We start from the raw sequence: 15,740 nt of genomic DNA on the forward strand, positions 1-15,740 counted from the left end.
AATCCAGAGAGCTCTCAATGAACAGCATTCCTGAAGAGCCAACAGTCCTCATGCACCTCAAATTCTCTGTTAAATTTTAGACCTTTCACCAGTTTTGTTGCTCTTCTCTGGACACGTTCCAGCACCTCAATGTCTTTCTTGTGGTGAAAGGCCTAGAGTAAGTCATATCAGGAGCAGCTGAGGGAGCTGGAGTTGTTTAACCTGAAGAAAAGGAGGGTCAAGGAGGGAACCTTATCGCTCTCTACAGAAAGGAGGCTGAGGAAAAATTGGAGTCAGTAAAAAGTGATGAGAGGAAGTGACATCATGTTACACCAGGGAGGTTTAGATTAGATATTAAGTAAAAAATTTTTACAGGAAGTGTTGTCAAACAAAGACTGCCCAGGGAAGTGGTGGACACACCATCCCTGGAGGTGTTAAAAAAAATATGTGAATATATCAACTGTGGACATGGTTTAATGGTGAACATGGGGGTGGTGCTACATTGACAGTTGGGCTCTGTGTTCCAACCTTAATGTTTCTATGGCTGTATGATTTTTAGATTGATTCTTAGCACAGTTATTGCAAGAACTTTTTATATTTCATTCTGAGCATTTCTTCAGTATTTTGTTTCACATTAAAGCTCATAAGTCGAAATAGAGATTGGAACAATATTTTCTGTGTTCAGTTATATCATAATGAAAATCACCTTGCACAGTTTATACAAGTGAAAAATCGGTAGACCCCAGAAGAAATTACCACTGTGTCACCTGTGTAACAAGCCAAGACTCTGTGCTTCATATATTACTCCAGTCTTATAGTTAAGAATGATATATAGATTAAAAATACACACTGCCTTAAACAGGGCAGAGTGAAAAGGTTTTCACTGAGGTGTTTGGGGATTTGTTTTTTTTGTAAAGTCAATATTAGCAGGAAGGGACTGAACTAAGGGAAGGGAGGAGAAAGGGAAAAAGGGGGAAATTTTTTAAAAAGAAAAAGTTTAAAAAAGCAAAAAAAAAGAGATATATTCAAAAAGTAGAGAGAAAACTGAAGAAAGTAGGAAATAATGACAAGCCCCCTAAGGTCTCTGCCCGGGAGCCGCAGCTACCATGGACAGAGCCCGCCGTCGGTCCGGCTCCGCCCGGAGTGGTAGTGGCGGCGGGACCCGACGGGAGCCGTCCCCACATCCCATCGCGGTCCAGAGGTCCCGGGCCCGGGCAGAAACGGACCCACAGGACAACACTGCTCCGTGCAGAAGTTCCAGCCAGGCCGCCGGTGCCGGGAGCGGCGTAACACGCGGAGCAGCGCGTTTATGAGCTCCGCCTCAGGCGGTTTTATGGCGATGTCTGGCTTAGGTCGAACTTGCCTCTGTTGATTCAGGGCATCCTTCAGAACACCTGCCTCCGAGCAGTTACCGCGGCACTGTTAGGCGAGCGCAAGAGCCATGAAGTTCAGTTGCAATAAAATGTTAATAAAAGAGTTTATTGCCGGGTGTGTAAAACTAAAATTTTAAATTAATCGAGAGCAGCTCATAGGTAACTTCAAAGCCTATTTTTTAAAACATAACAGTATCCTATCATTTACAACACAAAAGCTTTGTTAAATACATTTTGTTGGACAAACTGCTCTTCCTGCAGAAGGGGAAATCATGACCCCTGATGGATTTCCGTTTTGGGTATACAGTCTACTCAACACAGGACTTTCCTATTACCTGTTTTGTAGCCCATTACCTCTGAAGAATGGTTGCCAGTAACACCTATTTTTCCTAGATAATGTGATGCTAAAGGGAAACCTGAATTTGGACACACTGCAGTACACACAGGGGAAAGGTATGTAATGACACATAAGCATGGGATTAAGTGTTTGAGAGGAGAGAAAGCAACATCACAAAAAACTTCAGAGAGTTAATAGAAAATATCCCAATTCCTTAATTTGGTTTAAAAGTCTGGCTTCAGTAAAAATGTGAATTCATTTCAAAAGAAAAGCTGTTACGCTTGGTTGTTGTAAATGTGAGCTCAGTAACGTACTTGAAAGCAAGAACATTGCTAAGGATGTTATTTCATGACACTACCTACATGCTTCGGAAAAAGTGAAAAATTCTGAATGTATTTAGCTGGATAACAGGATATTAGCATGTTTCTATTTAACATAGATAGGGTTTCAAAAGATATTTTTGACATTTCCTGGGAATTCTCCTAATTAATTAATGATGTGAAATCATCTACTGGTGTTTGACTATCAAGAATACATTTTTTTCTGTTCAAAAAAGAAAAAAGAAGTTGAGAAGTTATAGTCTTCTTAATGATCTCAAGAAGAGCATGCAAATGGGCATAACTATCTTGTGTCTTGGGTTAGGGTAGGAAGGACTTTAAGCGTGTAAATTAAGTTTATTTTTAATGCATTAGTCTGATACACTTTTTATCACCTGTTTGTTTTAGGTGTTCAGACCTTGACAGATAGGATGTTGTATCTCCATATACCACCTTCTATTTCTATAACATACAAGCCAGCAACATTCATGGTTTTATGATAAGTGCCTCAGTGACATACAGATCAACATCTGGGATTCCTATAGGAAGCTTGAATTTAAATCCTCTTAGTCACTGCTCTGTTCTACTTTACTGGACAAGCATCTCCAAGGACTCTGAGCCCATAGAGAAATACGTTTTGATGTGTACTAGCTTAGTTGATCTTGGGCCTTGTGGTCAGGATGAAGACTTAAAACTTCAGCAATTATTTGGAATCTCATTCCATTTACAAAGTATGTTTTTTTCTGTGCTCGCTCATACTATGAAGGCTGCTTAAAGAGACCGCCAGTAACAGTAATTACTGCACAAGCTCCTCCAGAAGAACTACAACTACTGATCATAGGAACCACCAGCTCTACAGAACTGGCTGTGGAATGGTCATCACCCAAGAAATCAAATGGTAAGACATTGTATTTACTTGTGTAAGTCAAAGATTCAACAGCACTTTTTCAAATCTAGTCAGAATATCCTTTTCCATGTGACATAAACTGAGGATGAAAAAACCACAGTCTTGATTTGCCAGTCTGCCATTAAATGTATGGCCAAGAAGAACACTGGCACTCTGGCCCGTATCAAAAATAGTGTGGCCAGCCAGACCAGGGAAGTCATTGTCCCTCTGTACTTGGCACTGGTGAGGTTGAACCTCAAGCACTGTGTTCAGTTCTGGGCCCCTCGCTTTAAGAACAACATTGAGGTGTTGGAGTGTGTCCAGAGAAGGGCAATGAAGCTGGTGAAGGGCCTAGAGAGTAAGTCTGAAGTGATTGCCAAGAGACGCTGGTTTAACATATGTAATAATACTTTAGGCTTTTTGGAACTGAGAAAGCAGCTGTTGTAGGATACTTTTGCGATGCCACAGATTTTACTGGTAAACACTATCTTTTAATATATGTGCAATGGAGTTCAGTGAACTTACACTTAACACGGACAAGCATCTGTGCATGTGAAAACAAGCATTTTGACCTATTCACAAAATGGGACACAACAGGGGAGTCGGAACTAGATGATCTTTTAAAGTGCCTTCCAACCCAAGAATGCCTGTGTGTGTTCAGAGGGGCAGCTCCTGCAATGCAGGTTGTAATCTTTGCTGTTAGCACATAGACTCTTCATCGCTTACTCCATAGCCATGACACGCATGTAGTGGCCAGCCAGGCAGATTTAAGCAATGCTCTCATATTTCTTTTGATGTCAGGTCAGATTTCCTGGCCTTTCCAAAGACAAAGAGAGAAGCTGTTTTTCCCAAGCAACCTCTCCAGTTCTATGCATGAATACAGCCCCAAATACATACGTTATGGTAATTAACTATCTCCTGGCTTTGCTGTGTCTCTCGTCTTTTCCATTTGGGAAATATCTGGTCAACTTTATTAGTCTAGTCTTCTAGTTAAACTGCTTCCATAATACAACCTAGATCATGTTTCACTTCATACCACAATATTGAAGATGATATTTTTTTTCCAAAATGGTGAGATGTTCTTGATTAAATAATAGATTTACATTGATGGAAAATTCACACACACACACCCCTCTCCTATCTAGTAGTATGTTCTAGAAGATTAGCATTAAACTGTCACTCAAAATTTCCCTACTTATTGTGTAAAAAAAATTTAAATATCTCTCTGAAAAATCAGAGGCCTGAAGTAATTTCCAGTAACGTTTGATCAGAACTTTAGAATATTGTCTTCCAGTGAGTGTATTAGAACTCAGACAGTAATTCAGCCATTCATTTTCAAATCCCAAAAATTCACAGAGAGGAAAATAAAAAGCGTAATGAAAGTATTGTTAAAGTGAGCATTTGGATAAAAATAGCAGAAATTAGTAAAACTTCTAATGCTATGTTTTCTGTGATGCTGATTAGTTGATCCTTAGTTCGTTAAATATACTGATGTTGGTATTTTAGTAGAATTCTAAAAATTCTTTAAACGTACTGATTTTTCTGGCTTCCTTTTTTTCAGTAGGCATAATCATAAGATATGAAATTTACATGAGAAAAAAAATTAAAACCGACTAGGAACTTGCTTCCACATGAAATTCATATTTTCCAATGGTGGTTGGCTCAGTCCTCAAACAGTTGCAGAGTCTCCTAATGAAAATGCCCTGGCTTCACCACAGACCAGTACCACAGTTGATCTAGAGCCATTCACAGAGCATGAATTTTATGTGATAGCAGTAAACTTGGCAGGTATTATACCTTCAGACAAGATATCAGGACAAACAGGAGAGGATGGCAAGTAGTGGTTTGAATTTGTTTGATAAAAATGAAAAGAAAAATAAATTAGAATATATTCTTAATTTTTTTTTTCAGGCAAAAGAAAAGCTTAAATGGGTCTTCTGACACTGCACTTCCAATAATTTTTCAAAAAGCTCCAAAAGGAAATATCTTTAAACATCTCAGTAAGGACCATATGCTGACAATGTTAATCTAATCAATGAAGAATCCTCAAAATCAGAAACTGAACTTAGAGGTACAAAGAAAAATATGTAAAAATATGTGATGCTGCCCATTAGTAAAATAAAACGTTTCTTGCCCCAACTGAAGGTTTTTCTGAGAGTATCAATTTTCCTTCCAAAATATTAACACTGAAGTAATCTCATCAGAAAGCTGGGGATCTTAAAAACAAATTAAGCAAAATGTGAAAGTGCATTTAATTATCAGATGCAGTTTGCTTCATCTTACCAGTAAGATTTGCAGGAAATGCAAAACTGAGATTAAAGGGTAAGTGGGTCGTAGCATTGATCAGAATTGTCTCTAATTTTTCCTTTCAGCCAAATAGACATGATGTTTTACATTCACATTTCTCAAATCTGACTTTTTGAAAATCAAGAAGAGCCATCAAAATTGATATATTCACGAAGAAATAAAAAAAGTTGTCATTTTTGATAATCTGTTGGGTTTTTATTCGAATAAACAAACTAAAAGTCTGTCAAAGGAAGACATCAAGTTATTTGTTCCTAATGTTTCCTGCAGACTTTGGACAGCCTTATTCAGTATTGCCTGCCAACCCTCTGTGTCAACCATGATCCTGCACCACCATCTATTTCAGGAATCTCCAGGCCAGATCCCTACAACAGCTCCATCAGTGTTATCAAGGTGTGTAAGTGTAATAGGTATGACTCTAAAATGCACCAACAGATACCACTTCAGTATTTCAGTAAGAGGCCGAGTTTTCCTCTGCTGCTAAGCACCCAATTGCCACAGAAACAACTGAAACCCTCTGAACACTCAGCAGCTTTTGAAAACCAAAGTCTTACATTAGATGCTCATCCTTCATTTTTCTTATTTCTATTTTGGGGAATAACTTTTTCTTGTTCCTGGTTTTAAGAACACTTGAAATTATGACCACAGAGTCTCTACAGTAAGTTTTGACCCACTGTTTTCAGGTGGGCCAGGGTGGTGCTCTTCTATTTACACTTCTTAATTAATTGGAAAAATGAAAGGAAAACAAAGATAGACATATTCTTTCCAGATGTCACTTCCTCCAGGGGTGGGAATACTAGTGGAAAAACTATGAATTACTTTTTAAACTCCTGTTTAGCCCGAGATATACAGAGGTTAGTGTCTCTTACACACATCTCTGTAGTTGAACGGCCACACACAGGCACAGACAGGGACCCTTCAGCACTGGGGTGCATACGGCTGGTTGTGCTCTGAGACTGCCACCAACAGCTCTGGTTGTGGAGGAGTTGCAGGTGCAGGCCTAGGAATACCTCTCAAGGGAGTGTCACCCAAGCATCACAGCAGCCCCAGGCAGGTGCATGGCAGTACTAGGAACTTCCTAGAATGTTGCCAGTCCCTCACAGCTGCCTCAGTTCCACTGGACCATGCCCCAGCCCCTGGAGCAGCCTAAACCTGCAGGCCAAGGCTGCGAAATTCCTGTTAAAACCACAGCACAAAGACTTCACACCCCTAAAGGAGTCCAGCTTAGAAGTGGTTTTGTTGCAAATATACCTAGTGGCCTTTGTAGAATTAGCTAATCAAATAAAACTGTCTTTCCTCTAAAAGTACATTACTCCTTCACCCTCAGCTTTGAATACTGTTCACTGCAGTTCCCCTGAGGGTACCAGGGATGGAGTCAGCAGTCACAAGCAACAGCAGCATCCAAGTGAAGTAATACCATTACTTGCTAATCCCAAAGTTACAGCCAGCAATGCTCCTGAGCTTTTATGATCTTTCCCAACAGGCAAACCCCGGGAATCCAATGGCAGTTCATAGCCTTTCTTTCCCAGCTTCTACCCCCACAGCACCAGACTTCTGTTTTTCAAGCCTTTTTAAACAAAAGGCTCTGAAAATATTCTGTAATACCGAAAGGAAGAAACCAAATTGTAGAGCAGGGAAGAGGGTTGATTAGATGCTTTGCTAGCCAAGTAATAGAATCACAATTGATTTAATCCAGAAGTCCTTCCACAACTAGAGATGAACCACACAAAAATTTTGCTATGAGAGTTTTTTTGCAAGACATTCTGGTAAGCAGTGAAACATAGCAATACAATTCAGGCTATATTTATCACAGCTTCCCTACAAACATTAAAGTATGGTTAATTTCAGAAAAATAACAGATATTCTTCCTACCTGAGAGGTGATCAAGGATGGTACTGCATGTTCTGCATGTCAGACTGTGCCTTACAATCTCACATGCCCTGGAGAACTACCTCAGGTTCATATTCTCACCCACAGCAGAAAGGAAGTTCCAACAGGAACAATTTATGCAGTTTCAAACTTAATGAGGGAACAACCTATGAGCTGGGAAAATCATTTTCCTTGCAGAAGCCTGCATCCAGTTGCCATCCTTCCCAAGATGCTGCTCAGCTTTACCCTGCAGCAGAAAACTCCACCTCTCCCTCTCAGCCCACCCAAAATAAAAAGGCTACAGCTGGGGCAAGGTAACTGCTCGGCACCCTGCTTCCTCGGGCATTGACAAGGATGACCCTACCAACAGGCATGGTGAACCATCTCTGCAGGTGAAAAGCCAGTCCCTGATGAATATCCTTTGCTTTGAGCAAAGTCTTGCAACTGGAAATGGTTTTGAAGTGAATGGAAGAAAGTGTGTGGTGCAAGAAGGTGTTGGCACACATCCTGCACTCATGCCCTACCTTTGGTCTTGGGTTGCTGTTGTCCACAGCAAGTCACTTAACATTGCTGGGCCTCAGATCTTTCTCCACAAACAGGGTAATACATTCCCAGGACACCGAGAGGCACCTTAGGAACTGAGAACTATATAAGTAGTCCCCTATATGAGCTTTAGTCAAGCTCTCAGCTGTACTGTTTCTGTAGGATTGAGTTATAGTTATGACAGTCATGCTACAAATCACCACAGCTTATTGAGAGTTGGAATTTTGGGGAATATTCATATAACACTGGCCCTCAGTTTAGCATTAGTACTTGCATGAGAAAAACATAATAATATAATCTAATATGTGGCTCACATAAAACAAATACTACAGTGATATTTTTTCCCACAGCAACTGAAATCCAAAGCAGACAAGCTGTATGGAAGTGCTTAGCCCACTTTCTATTGCTTTTCAAAAAGGAGTACAAAAGAGCCCCGTGCCCACTCTGACAGAGGTCCCTGCTCTCCCTGCATCCCAGCTCTGCTCTGACCCTGTGGACAGTCTATTCCTGCTCGGATGGAAACCATCAACAGGATTTCTCCCAGCCCGTCCACCAGCAGTAACTCTGCCTGCAAAATACTTAGGTGAAATAATTAGCTCTTCTATGTAATAAATAAATAAATAAATAAATAAATGCCCTCCCTCCTTTTTTGAAGGGGACTTCGACGAAATGATGTTGCAGGGGACATTATCGTGCACGGCTCTTGCAGAAGCTGGGCTAGTGGATGTAACAAATGAAAAAGTAAATAAAAGACCGGCCTCCTCGCACTGCTCCCAGGGAGAAGCGGGGGCGGCCCCAGCTGAGGGGGGCCGGTGCCCGCTGGCTGCCGGGGGAGTGGCGAGGGGCCGGGGTGTAGCTGGTAGTCGTGGATGCCGCCCCAGAGCCGGGAGCGAGCAGGATAAAAATGTTGACTGTAGATAAGTGAGGTGCAGGTGGAGACTGAGGGCACGGCGGCGGCTCCGGCCGGTCCCCGAGGTTTGCTTTTGGGGTTGGTTTATAGGAAGCAGGTGCTGCCGCTCAACGGTCTCGGGCTTATTTCAACGTGTCCCGTGAACCAGGGTTCAATCAGTGCACGTCGGCGGTGCAGCCGTCTCCCTGCTTGGTAAAGTCCTGAGGGGAGGAAGGGCTTGCAGGGTCAAGCGTTTTCCCTTGCCCGGGGCCGGAGCTCCGACAGCTCTGCTGGGTCGATGTCGGGACGCAAGCCAGAGGTGCCAGGGGACTGGGTGCAGGTTCGGCATCATCCCCGGGCTCACCGGCCCCGGACGGGGTAGAGGGACCGGCCACCCCCTGGCATGTCCCGCCCCGGTGCGCCGCCAACACAGTGATCACCAGCAGCGGCGACGGGTCCTGCGCTACCCACGAGTGCCGGAGTCCTGCAGGCCGGGGGGGGGCCTGGTGTCCGTCCCGCCCCGTCCCGACTCCCGCACCTGCCGGGCTCCGTTACTCTGAGTCAGAGGGATTTTGCAGCGCAGCGCACTGTTGCACTACAACCCGTACGTGATGCGCTGCTCGCTTCCCATCCTAGGTACCTCTCGCTCCTGACTGAATAAAACTGTGTTTCTGAGCAGCAGATGGGAACAAGAAAAAACGACAACAACAACCCCAACATTTTGAAACATAAAAATATCAGTGGGTGATTGGCGATGAAATGATACGAGCTGACCCCATAGGACTGAGGGATTTGCTTGTCCCAAACAGGTCTTGTAAACGCCAATCTGACAAGCCGAAGACGGGTTTACCGTGCCGGTGGCTGGGTGTCCTGTTTCAGCGAGTCACGTACCATTGAAGAGGCACTTTTACAAGTTTGCGGCGAGGCGCCAAGGCATTCAAAGCTGCTCGCTCGGGAGGAAAACCCGCGGCAGTAACTTGGGGAAAGGGTTAACCCGCTGGCCGCCCTGCCTGGGAAATGATGGTAAATTACCCGGCGCGTTCTCCCGGGGAAGAAATTAGACTTCAAAAGGGCTAGAGCCCTTCTGAATATATATCAAGCAGATGGGCTGATGCGCTGTCTCGCTGATGTGCAGTTGATTAACCGCCCCATAAAAGTGCTGCAGCCCCGCTCGCCCGCGGCGGGTGCGCGCCGCCGCCCGCCTCTCTGCCGGGCACCCCGGCGGCGGCAGCAGCGCGCCTCTCCGGGGCTGCTGCCTCGGTGTAGAGCGGGGGAAAGCGGGTGGCCGCCACAAGACACCGGGAAAGGAAGATAGGAAGAGATCAGAGGGGGGAGAGCCGAGGGAAGAGGGGGGAAAAAAAAGGAAAATATAAAAACGGGGGTAGAAATGAGGTGAAATACAAAAAGAAATTTCTTCAGAAACGGAGGAGATTTGCTCTCCCACCCTCAAACCTCTCTTTCCGTGTCAGCACTACAGAGAGTTCATCCCTGCCCCGTCCCAAGCTCCCAACTCACGTCCCAGCGACCCGCCGCACTACAGTGGGTGAGGCGGGTCGGCACCCCCCCACTCCAAGCAGCCTCGGTGAAACCGAGATGGGAGTGAAAAGCTGCGGGGAGCGGCAGAGGAGCCCCTCCGCTGCAGGACGGGGCAGAGGCGGCCGCTCCGCCGCTGGCGCCCCGCGGGGAAGAGCTCGGCTGCGGCACCGGGCTGGGGGGCCCCGGGGGCTGGGGGGTGTCGCACCCACCCCTGGAGCAGCTCAATAAAAACGCCTTCTCCCTCCTCCCGGTCCTAAGCGGGGAGGGAGAAAAGCACACGCCAGAAAGCCACCCATTGTAGCATTTAAATGCTTCACCGCTCAAACCGCCTTTGACACGCCTTGGCTGGGCTCCCGAAGGCATCCTGAGCCATTCGATAGTAGTTCAGAAGAGGCCTCTCTGTCTGCTCTGCTCTGTGCAGCCTGGAAATAGCCAGCGCCCGCAGCGGCAGCGCACCCACCGCACATGGGCAGCGCAGCCAGCGGAGCCGCGCTTCCTCCCACTCACTCCCGGTCGTGCAGCAGCCCTGGAAAACGTACTTAGAGAGTGTCCGCGTGAAGTTAACGGGGGATGGCGGCAGGGCAGCATATGGTTTCCCGAGGCCCGAACCCCGCTCTGCCCCGGTGGACGCAGAGCCCTGAGCAAAGCCGCGTTGCAAGGACTTGGCCGGAGTCAGACAACTTGCCCCCTTGTCCCCCGGGGTTCGTCGCCCCAGCCTGGGCGCTGCGGGGCTGGGTTGCCCGCGGAGAGGTTGCTCCCCACGCCGGGCCGGCAGGGTTCCCGCCTCACGCACGCACAAGCCGACCCCTCGCCACTCTCCCCTGCACTTTTCTCTAGCGGACAGGCACGTCACGGGCAGATGCGACGGGAGGTGACCGGACGCACGGACGGCTCCTGCTGGGTACCAGGGTCGGTGCCCGTGGGTGGCATTGTCAGAGCTGGGGCCACCGCTGCCGGGGGCGCACAGCGGCACATAGGCCGGGAGGTGCCCGATGCGGGGACGGGACTGTGGGGGGCAAAGCTGCTTGGGCGCTTTCCTCTGCTTCCGCAGGGTAGGAAACGGGGGGTGTCTCCATCCCTGTGGCAGAGGCTCGGACCCCTGTGAGCGTGTGCAAGGATGTGCACACGTGTGCATGCCCGACCTCCGCGTGGGCTCGCCCGTCCCTCTGTGGGCGCCTGCCTCTCCGCACTGTCGGAGCAGACACGCTGGGCCGTTCCTGCGTATCCTTTTCTCCTCTTTTGTCTCCCTTTCTTTGGCTTTGACTCTTTCAGGTGCCCCGGCGGTGCCCTCGCGTGCTGCTGGTTGCTGGGAGGTGGCGTGGCTGCCACTGCGCTGCTGTTGTGCGAGGGGAGGGAGGGAAGGGGGCTTGAATGCTGGCTGTTGTGCTCGGCTGGGATGGGGGCCGTCGAGGAGGAGGAGGCCGATGATGATGATGATGGAGGGGAGGGGGTGACGATGGAGCTCACCGCGGGCGCGCAGCTCCCTGGGGAGCCGCCTGAAAGGCCGCTGCGCTCACCAGCTGACAACGCGTGCTCTGCTCCAGACACGGCGCACCGCGGCCGGGAGCGAGGCCAGACCCCCTCCTCCGCCCTCCAGCCCCCCTGTCCCCCGCATTGTCCGCCCCAAAGCATTGTCCGCCCCGCTCTAATTAAGAAACACTGGCCCCACGGCCAGCTTTCCCCCCCCCCTCCCTCCGCGGTCCCTGCGCTTTTCTGGTCTCCCCTGGCCCGGTTTAACCCTTCCTCATCCTTCCCTTCCTCCTCCTTCCCCGAGGCCAGAGGTTGAGCAAACAGCAGCCGGAGAGCTGCAAGGCAGCGATGCGCCCCAGTCGTCGCGCCCCCCCCACCCCGTCACCGCTGCACCTCGCCCCTCTCCGGCCCCCCGAAATCCCCGCTGCCGAAACGGTCGGACAGAGCCTCCGCACCGGAGCCCGCGGTTGCGGTTCGTCCGGCGACCCGGGCTCGAAAAGGCAATGGAGCCGCCGTGCGCCTCGCACAAAGGCGACCGCCTCCCCCAGCCCCCCCAGCCCCCGCAGTTGTTTCGCACACCCCAGAGGACAGTTAGCGTACAGCCAAAATTTAACGCTCGGATAGTGCGCTTCTGACTCTCCCTTTTCAAATAAAAGCCCGTTTAAGATGATAAAACCCCACGAAGCAAACCGGGCGAAACTGCTTCCAGGGGCTGGTGCGCGTCCCCGCTCTTGTTAAAAAACTTTGCGGTAGTCTATACAAAACAAACACTGTCGCGAGCTCAATAAAGCGATTTATCCATCTTCATTACTTAAAGAAATGTTGTCTCTTTGTTTGTTTGGGAGATATTAAGCATGCTTAGCTTGCAACACATAGTTGATTCCTTTGCTAGTATCTTGGATACTTGGATCTGACTTTGGAAGGTAGGAGCTAATTGCTAATAATGGAGAGAAAGGAACCAGCCAGCATAGCGGGAGTGGCCTGGCATATGGGGAATGAGCGGTCTGAAATACTCAATATTCAAGTTTCCAAAATATTAATGAGATTATAGCAACCTGCAGCTATACGTTACAGCTTGTTAACGGAGTGTAAGAGAGGGGGGCTGCCAAGCGGTTGTTATGCAAACTCTATAGCTGAACCTTAAAATGGGAATGCGGCTGGGTAACCCTTTCAAAGAAGTGTTAAAAAAAAAAAAAAAAAGAAGAAGAAAAAGCCCCTCAGACGGCGAGTGCTGCGCTGCGGCTGCGAGCACCAACCGCGCCATGCGGTGCGCTCATCTGTCGGGGGAAGGGACCCGACAGAGAGAGCGGGGACGATTTTGCTGCGCTCTTTTCCACCACCTCGCGTGTTCGCAGTCGCAGAGGCAGCGCCCGGGACGGCTTGGCCGAGGGAGGGTGTTCGCACCCTTTCAACCCCTGGCGGCCATCCCCGGGACCCCTCCGCGGGGTGCTGCCCCGAGGTCACTCACGGCGGCGGCCGCCGCTTTACCCGTGCTGTATACATACCCGGACCAAACCAAATAAACAAAACAACACTCCCAAAATTTGCAATATTTTGCTCCGCTGCATCACTCCTGTGCTAGGACCCCACGCGTGCCCCCGAAGATGCGAGACCGGCTTCCACAGCCCAGAAATCAATGCCCGTAAGAAACAGTGACCCTCCCCGATAAAGCAGTCGTTTTTTATGAAGGGAAATAGCCCTCCCAATGAACTTTCCGTCCTGCGAGACCGTACGCCGCTTCGGCAGGTACGGGCAGCGGCCGCGGGTGTTGACAGCGGGCAGGGCAGTGCGGCAGCCCGGGGTTACCGGAGGGGCAGGTGCCTGTTTCTGCAGGGGAAAGCGACACCCTCCCGGGCTTCGCTCCCGCAGGGGACGCTCACCCGGCCGCGCCTGGTTAACTGATCACCCCTTAGACACCCCCTTCCCAGGTGTCACCTGCTGAACTCAGCGGGACCCCGGCAGCGACACGGCTTCGGTTTAGCCCCGGGTCTGGTGTCACGGGCAGGCTGGGCAAAGCATCATTCCCCTGTCCAGCCCCCCCCCCCTCGGGTTTAACCCGAGCCCGGTGGCCATATCCTGATCCCCCGGCGACCCACTGCGCTGCTCGCGTGTCCTCCAAACCCTGCCGGCTTCCCCGCCCGCTCCTAACCCTTTCCACCCGTCTTATCATGAGGCTCCATTGGGGGGGATCCGCTCGTGCCCCCGACCGGGGGGGGGCGGGTGTAAGAAAGGAATGATGTGACTCGAGCGGCGGTGCGGGGACAGGCGGCTACAGACCAGCGCCAAGCCCCTCACCCTGCACTTGTTGTAATTATCCCGGTTCCGCTGGGAACGGCGGGACGGAGACTGGGTCACGGTCCCGGCAGCGCAGGCAGCGGAGGCAGCGCTGCTCCACGCGTGGCACAGCCCGCCCCGGCCCCGGGGTCCGCCCAGTCCCTCTGCAGGCAGCCTGGGCGCCCCGCCGGCTCCCTGGAGCTTCGCTCCGCGGCTCTGTGCCTCTCAGTCCCGCCGCGGGGTTTGACAGCACCCCGGCTCGGGGAGTGCGAGGGGAGAAGCTGAACCCGACCACGCTTTAAGGCTGGTTTTGTTTTGGTTTTTTTTGTTGTTGTTTTTGTTTTGTTTTGTTTTGGGTTTTTTCCCCCAGGTTTATTTGATCTCAAAAAAAAAATTTAAAATTAAAATACATAAAACAATGGCAGCTGGCTTTGCTAAAATTAAAATAAACGAGTCTCGTCGTAGAAAAGAATTTTAAAAAAGCAGAAATAATAGCAAACACTGCATAATAAATACGTTTCCTATTATCACAAAAGGAAAATAAAACGGACATAAAAGTTTGACACGACAAAGCTGTTTTCGTTTTTAAGAGAGTTCGGATTAAGTGGCTTAATTAAATATCGGTCTCCAATTGGCGGTTAGTAGCTTTCCTCTTGAGACTGCATCTCCAGCCGCTGATAAAGTGCTTGCGCCAAGTTTCCCCCCAAAAGACGCCGAAATGGTGCTCTAAGGAAAATCCAATTTTTCTCCGCTATTTACAGGTCAAGACGGTGCGTTATTGACTTTTTGTGTGTGTCTGTGTTTCCACAGCAATACGACCCAGGGCAGGATCGGTGTCCTGGAAAACGGGGCTGTCAGGGCGGGTTCACGGCCGGGTGGGGATGGCGCCGGCGGCACCCCGGCACCCCCGGCAGCGGGGCCAGGCTTTCTCCTTGCGCATCACCTGCTCGCCGGCAGGGCAAGCCAGGCTCCGCGCTGCGAGGTGGCGTGTTGGCAGAAGGGAACGGCAACGACTTCTAGGCAAAAGAAACTTCTAAAGTGGTAACTAAAAATGGAAACAACCAACCGACCCTGACAGACAGGGCGGTTACAGTCACTCTCTAACAGCCATCTCTGCTGGACAGACCCAGGGGCTACCGGGGGTGGGAGACGAGGGGGTGAATTTCAAAGCGACCAAGGGGAGCTGATGCCGTCCGAGGCAGCACCGCGGCCGGCTGGTCACCCCAAGGCGGAGTCTGTGCTTCTAGGGGCGGCCGCGGCCCCGGGGCGGCCAGGGGGTTGCCGGGGACGACCCCCCCCCCCGCCTTAGCTGGCCTCGTCCGAGTCGCTGTAGTGGGAGCGGGGCGAGAACTCCCCGTCGCTCCTGTGGGACCGGGGCGAAGTTTTGCTCCTCTCCTGCGGCGGCTGCCCGGGCTGCGGCATGAGGAGGGCGGGGGAAGGGGCTCTCTGTCCCATCAGGGCGCCCTCCGCAAAGGAGGAGAAGTGCAGCGGGTCGAGCTGCACCGAGTAGCCCCCCGCGGCCGGCGGCGGGGGGAAGCGAGTCCTGCCGTGCCCGGGTGGCGACGCTCTGGGCGGCCCCGGCGGCGGCGCCGGCGGCCCCGGCGGCGCTCCGGCCCCGGTGGCGGCGCAAGACGGCTCGAAGGGGGCCCCGCGGTGCTCGGCCTTGCCGGGGCCGTCGGGAGGGGCGGCGGGACCGTGCAGCAGCTCGGCCAGGGCGCTGATGTAGATCTGCGCCATCTGCAGCGTCTCGTACTTGGAGAGCTTCTTGTCGTTGTTGAAGGAGGGGATGACATTGCGCAGCTGGTCGAAGGCGTGGTTCAGCCCGTGCATCCGCCGCCGCTCCCGCGCGTTGGCCGCCAGCCGCCGCTGCTTCTGCACTCCGCTCACCTGCGCCCGCAGCCCGGCACCGCCGCCGCCGCCCCGCGGCCGCCCGCCGCCCCGCGCCCCGCCGGGGCTGCCCCCG

The 15,740-nt window shown here is 50.6% G+C and overlaps 1 protein-coding gene across 1 annotated transcript in view; it reads right to left on the reverse strand.

Annotated features, from left to right (window-relative positions):
• Positions 1-14,195: 14,195 nt before the first annotated feature.
• Positions 14,196-15,740, reverse strand: part of ATOH1 (atonal bHLH transcription factor 1) — a 2,421-nt gene continuing 876 nt past the window's right edge. Inside the window, exon 2 of the mRNA XM_027706582.1 lies at positions 14,196-15,731. Coding sequence (XP_027562383.1) covers positions 15,083-15,731 — 649 coding nt within the window. The 3' untranslated portion in view covers positions 14,196-15,082. The remainder of the gene's footprint in view (positions 15,732-15,740) is intronic.

This window comes from Neopelma chrysocephalum, unplaced genomic scaffold (assembly GCF_003984885.1).
Source record: "Neopelma chrysocephalum unplaced genomic scaffold, ASM398488v2 Primary Assembly neopelma1_382, whole genome shotgun sequence".
Classification (NCBI taxonomy): domain Eukaryota; kingdom Metazoa; phylum Chordata; class Aves; order Passeriformes; family Pipridae; genus Neopelma; species Neopelma chrysocephalum.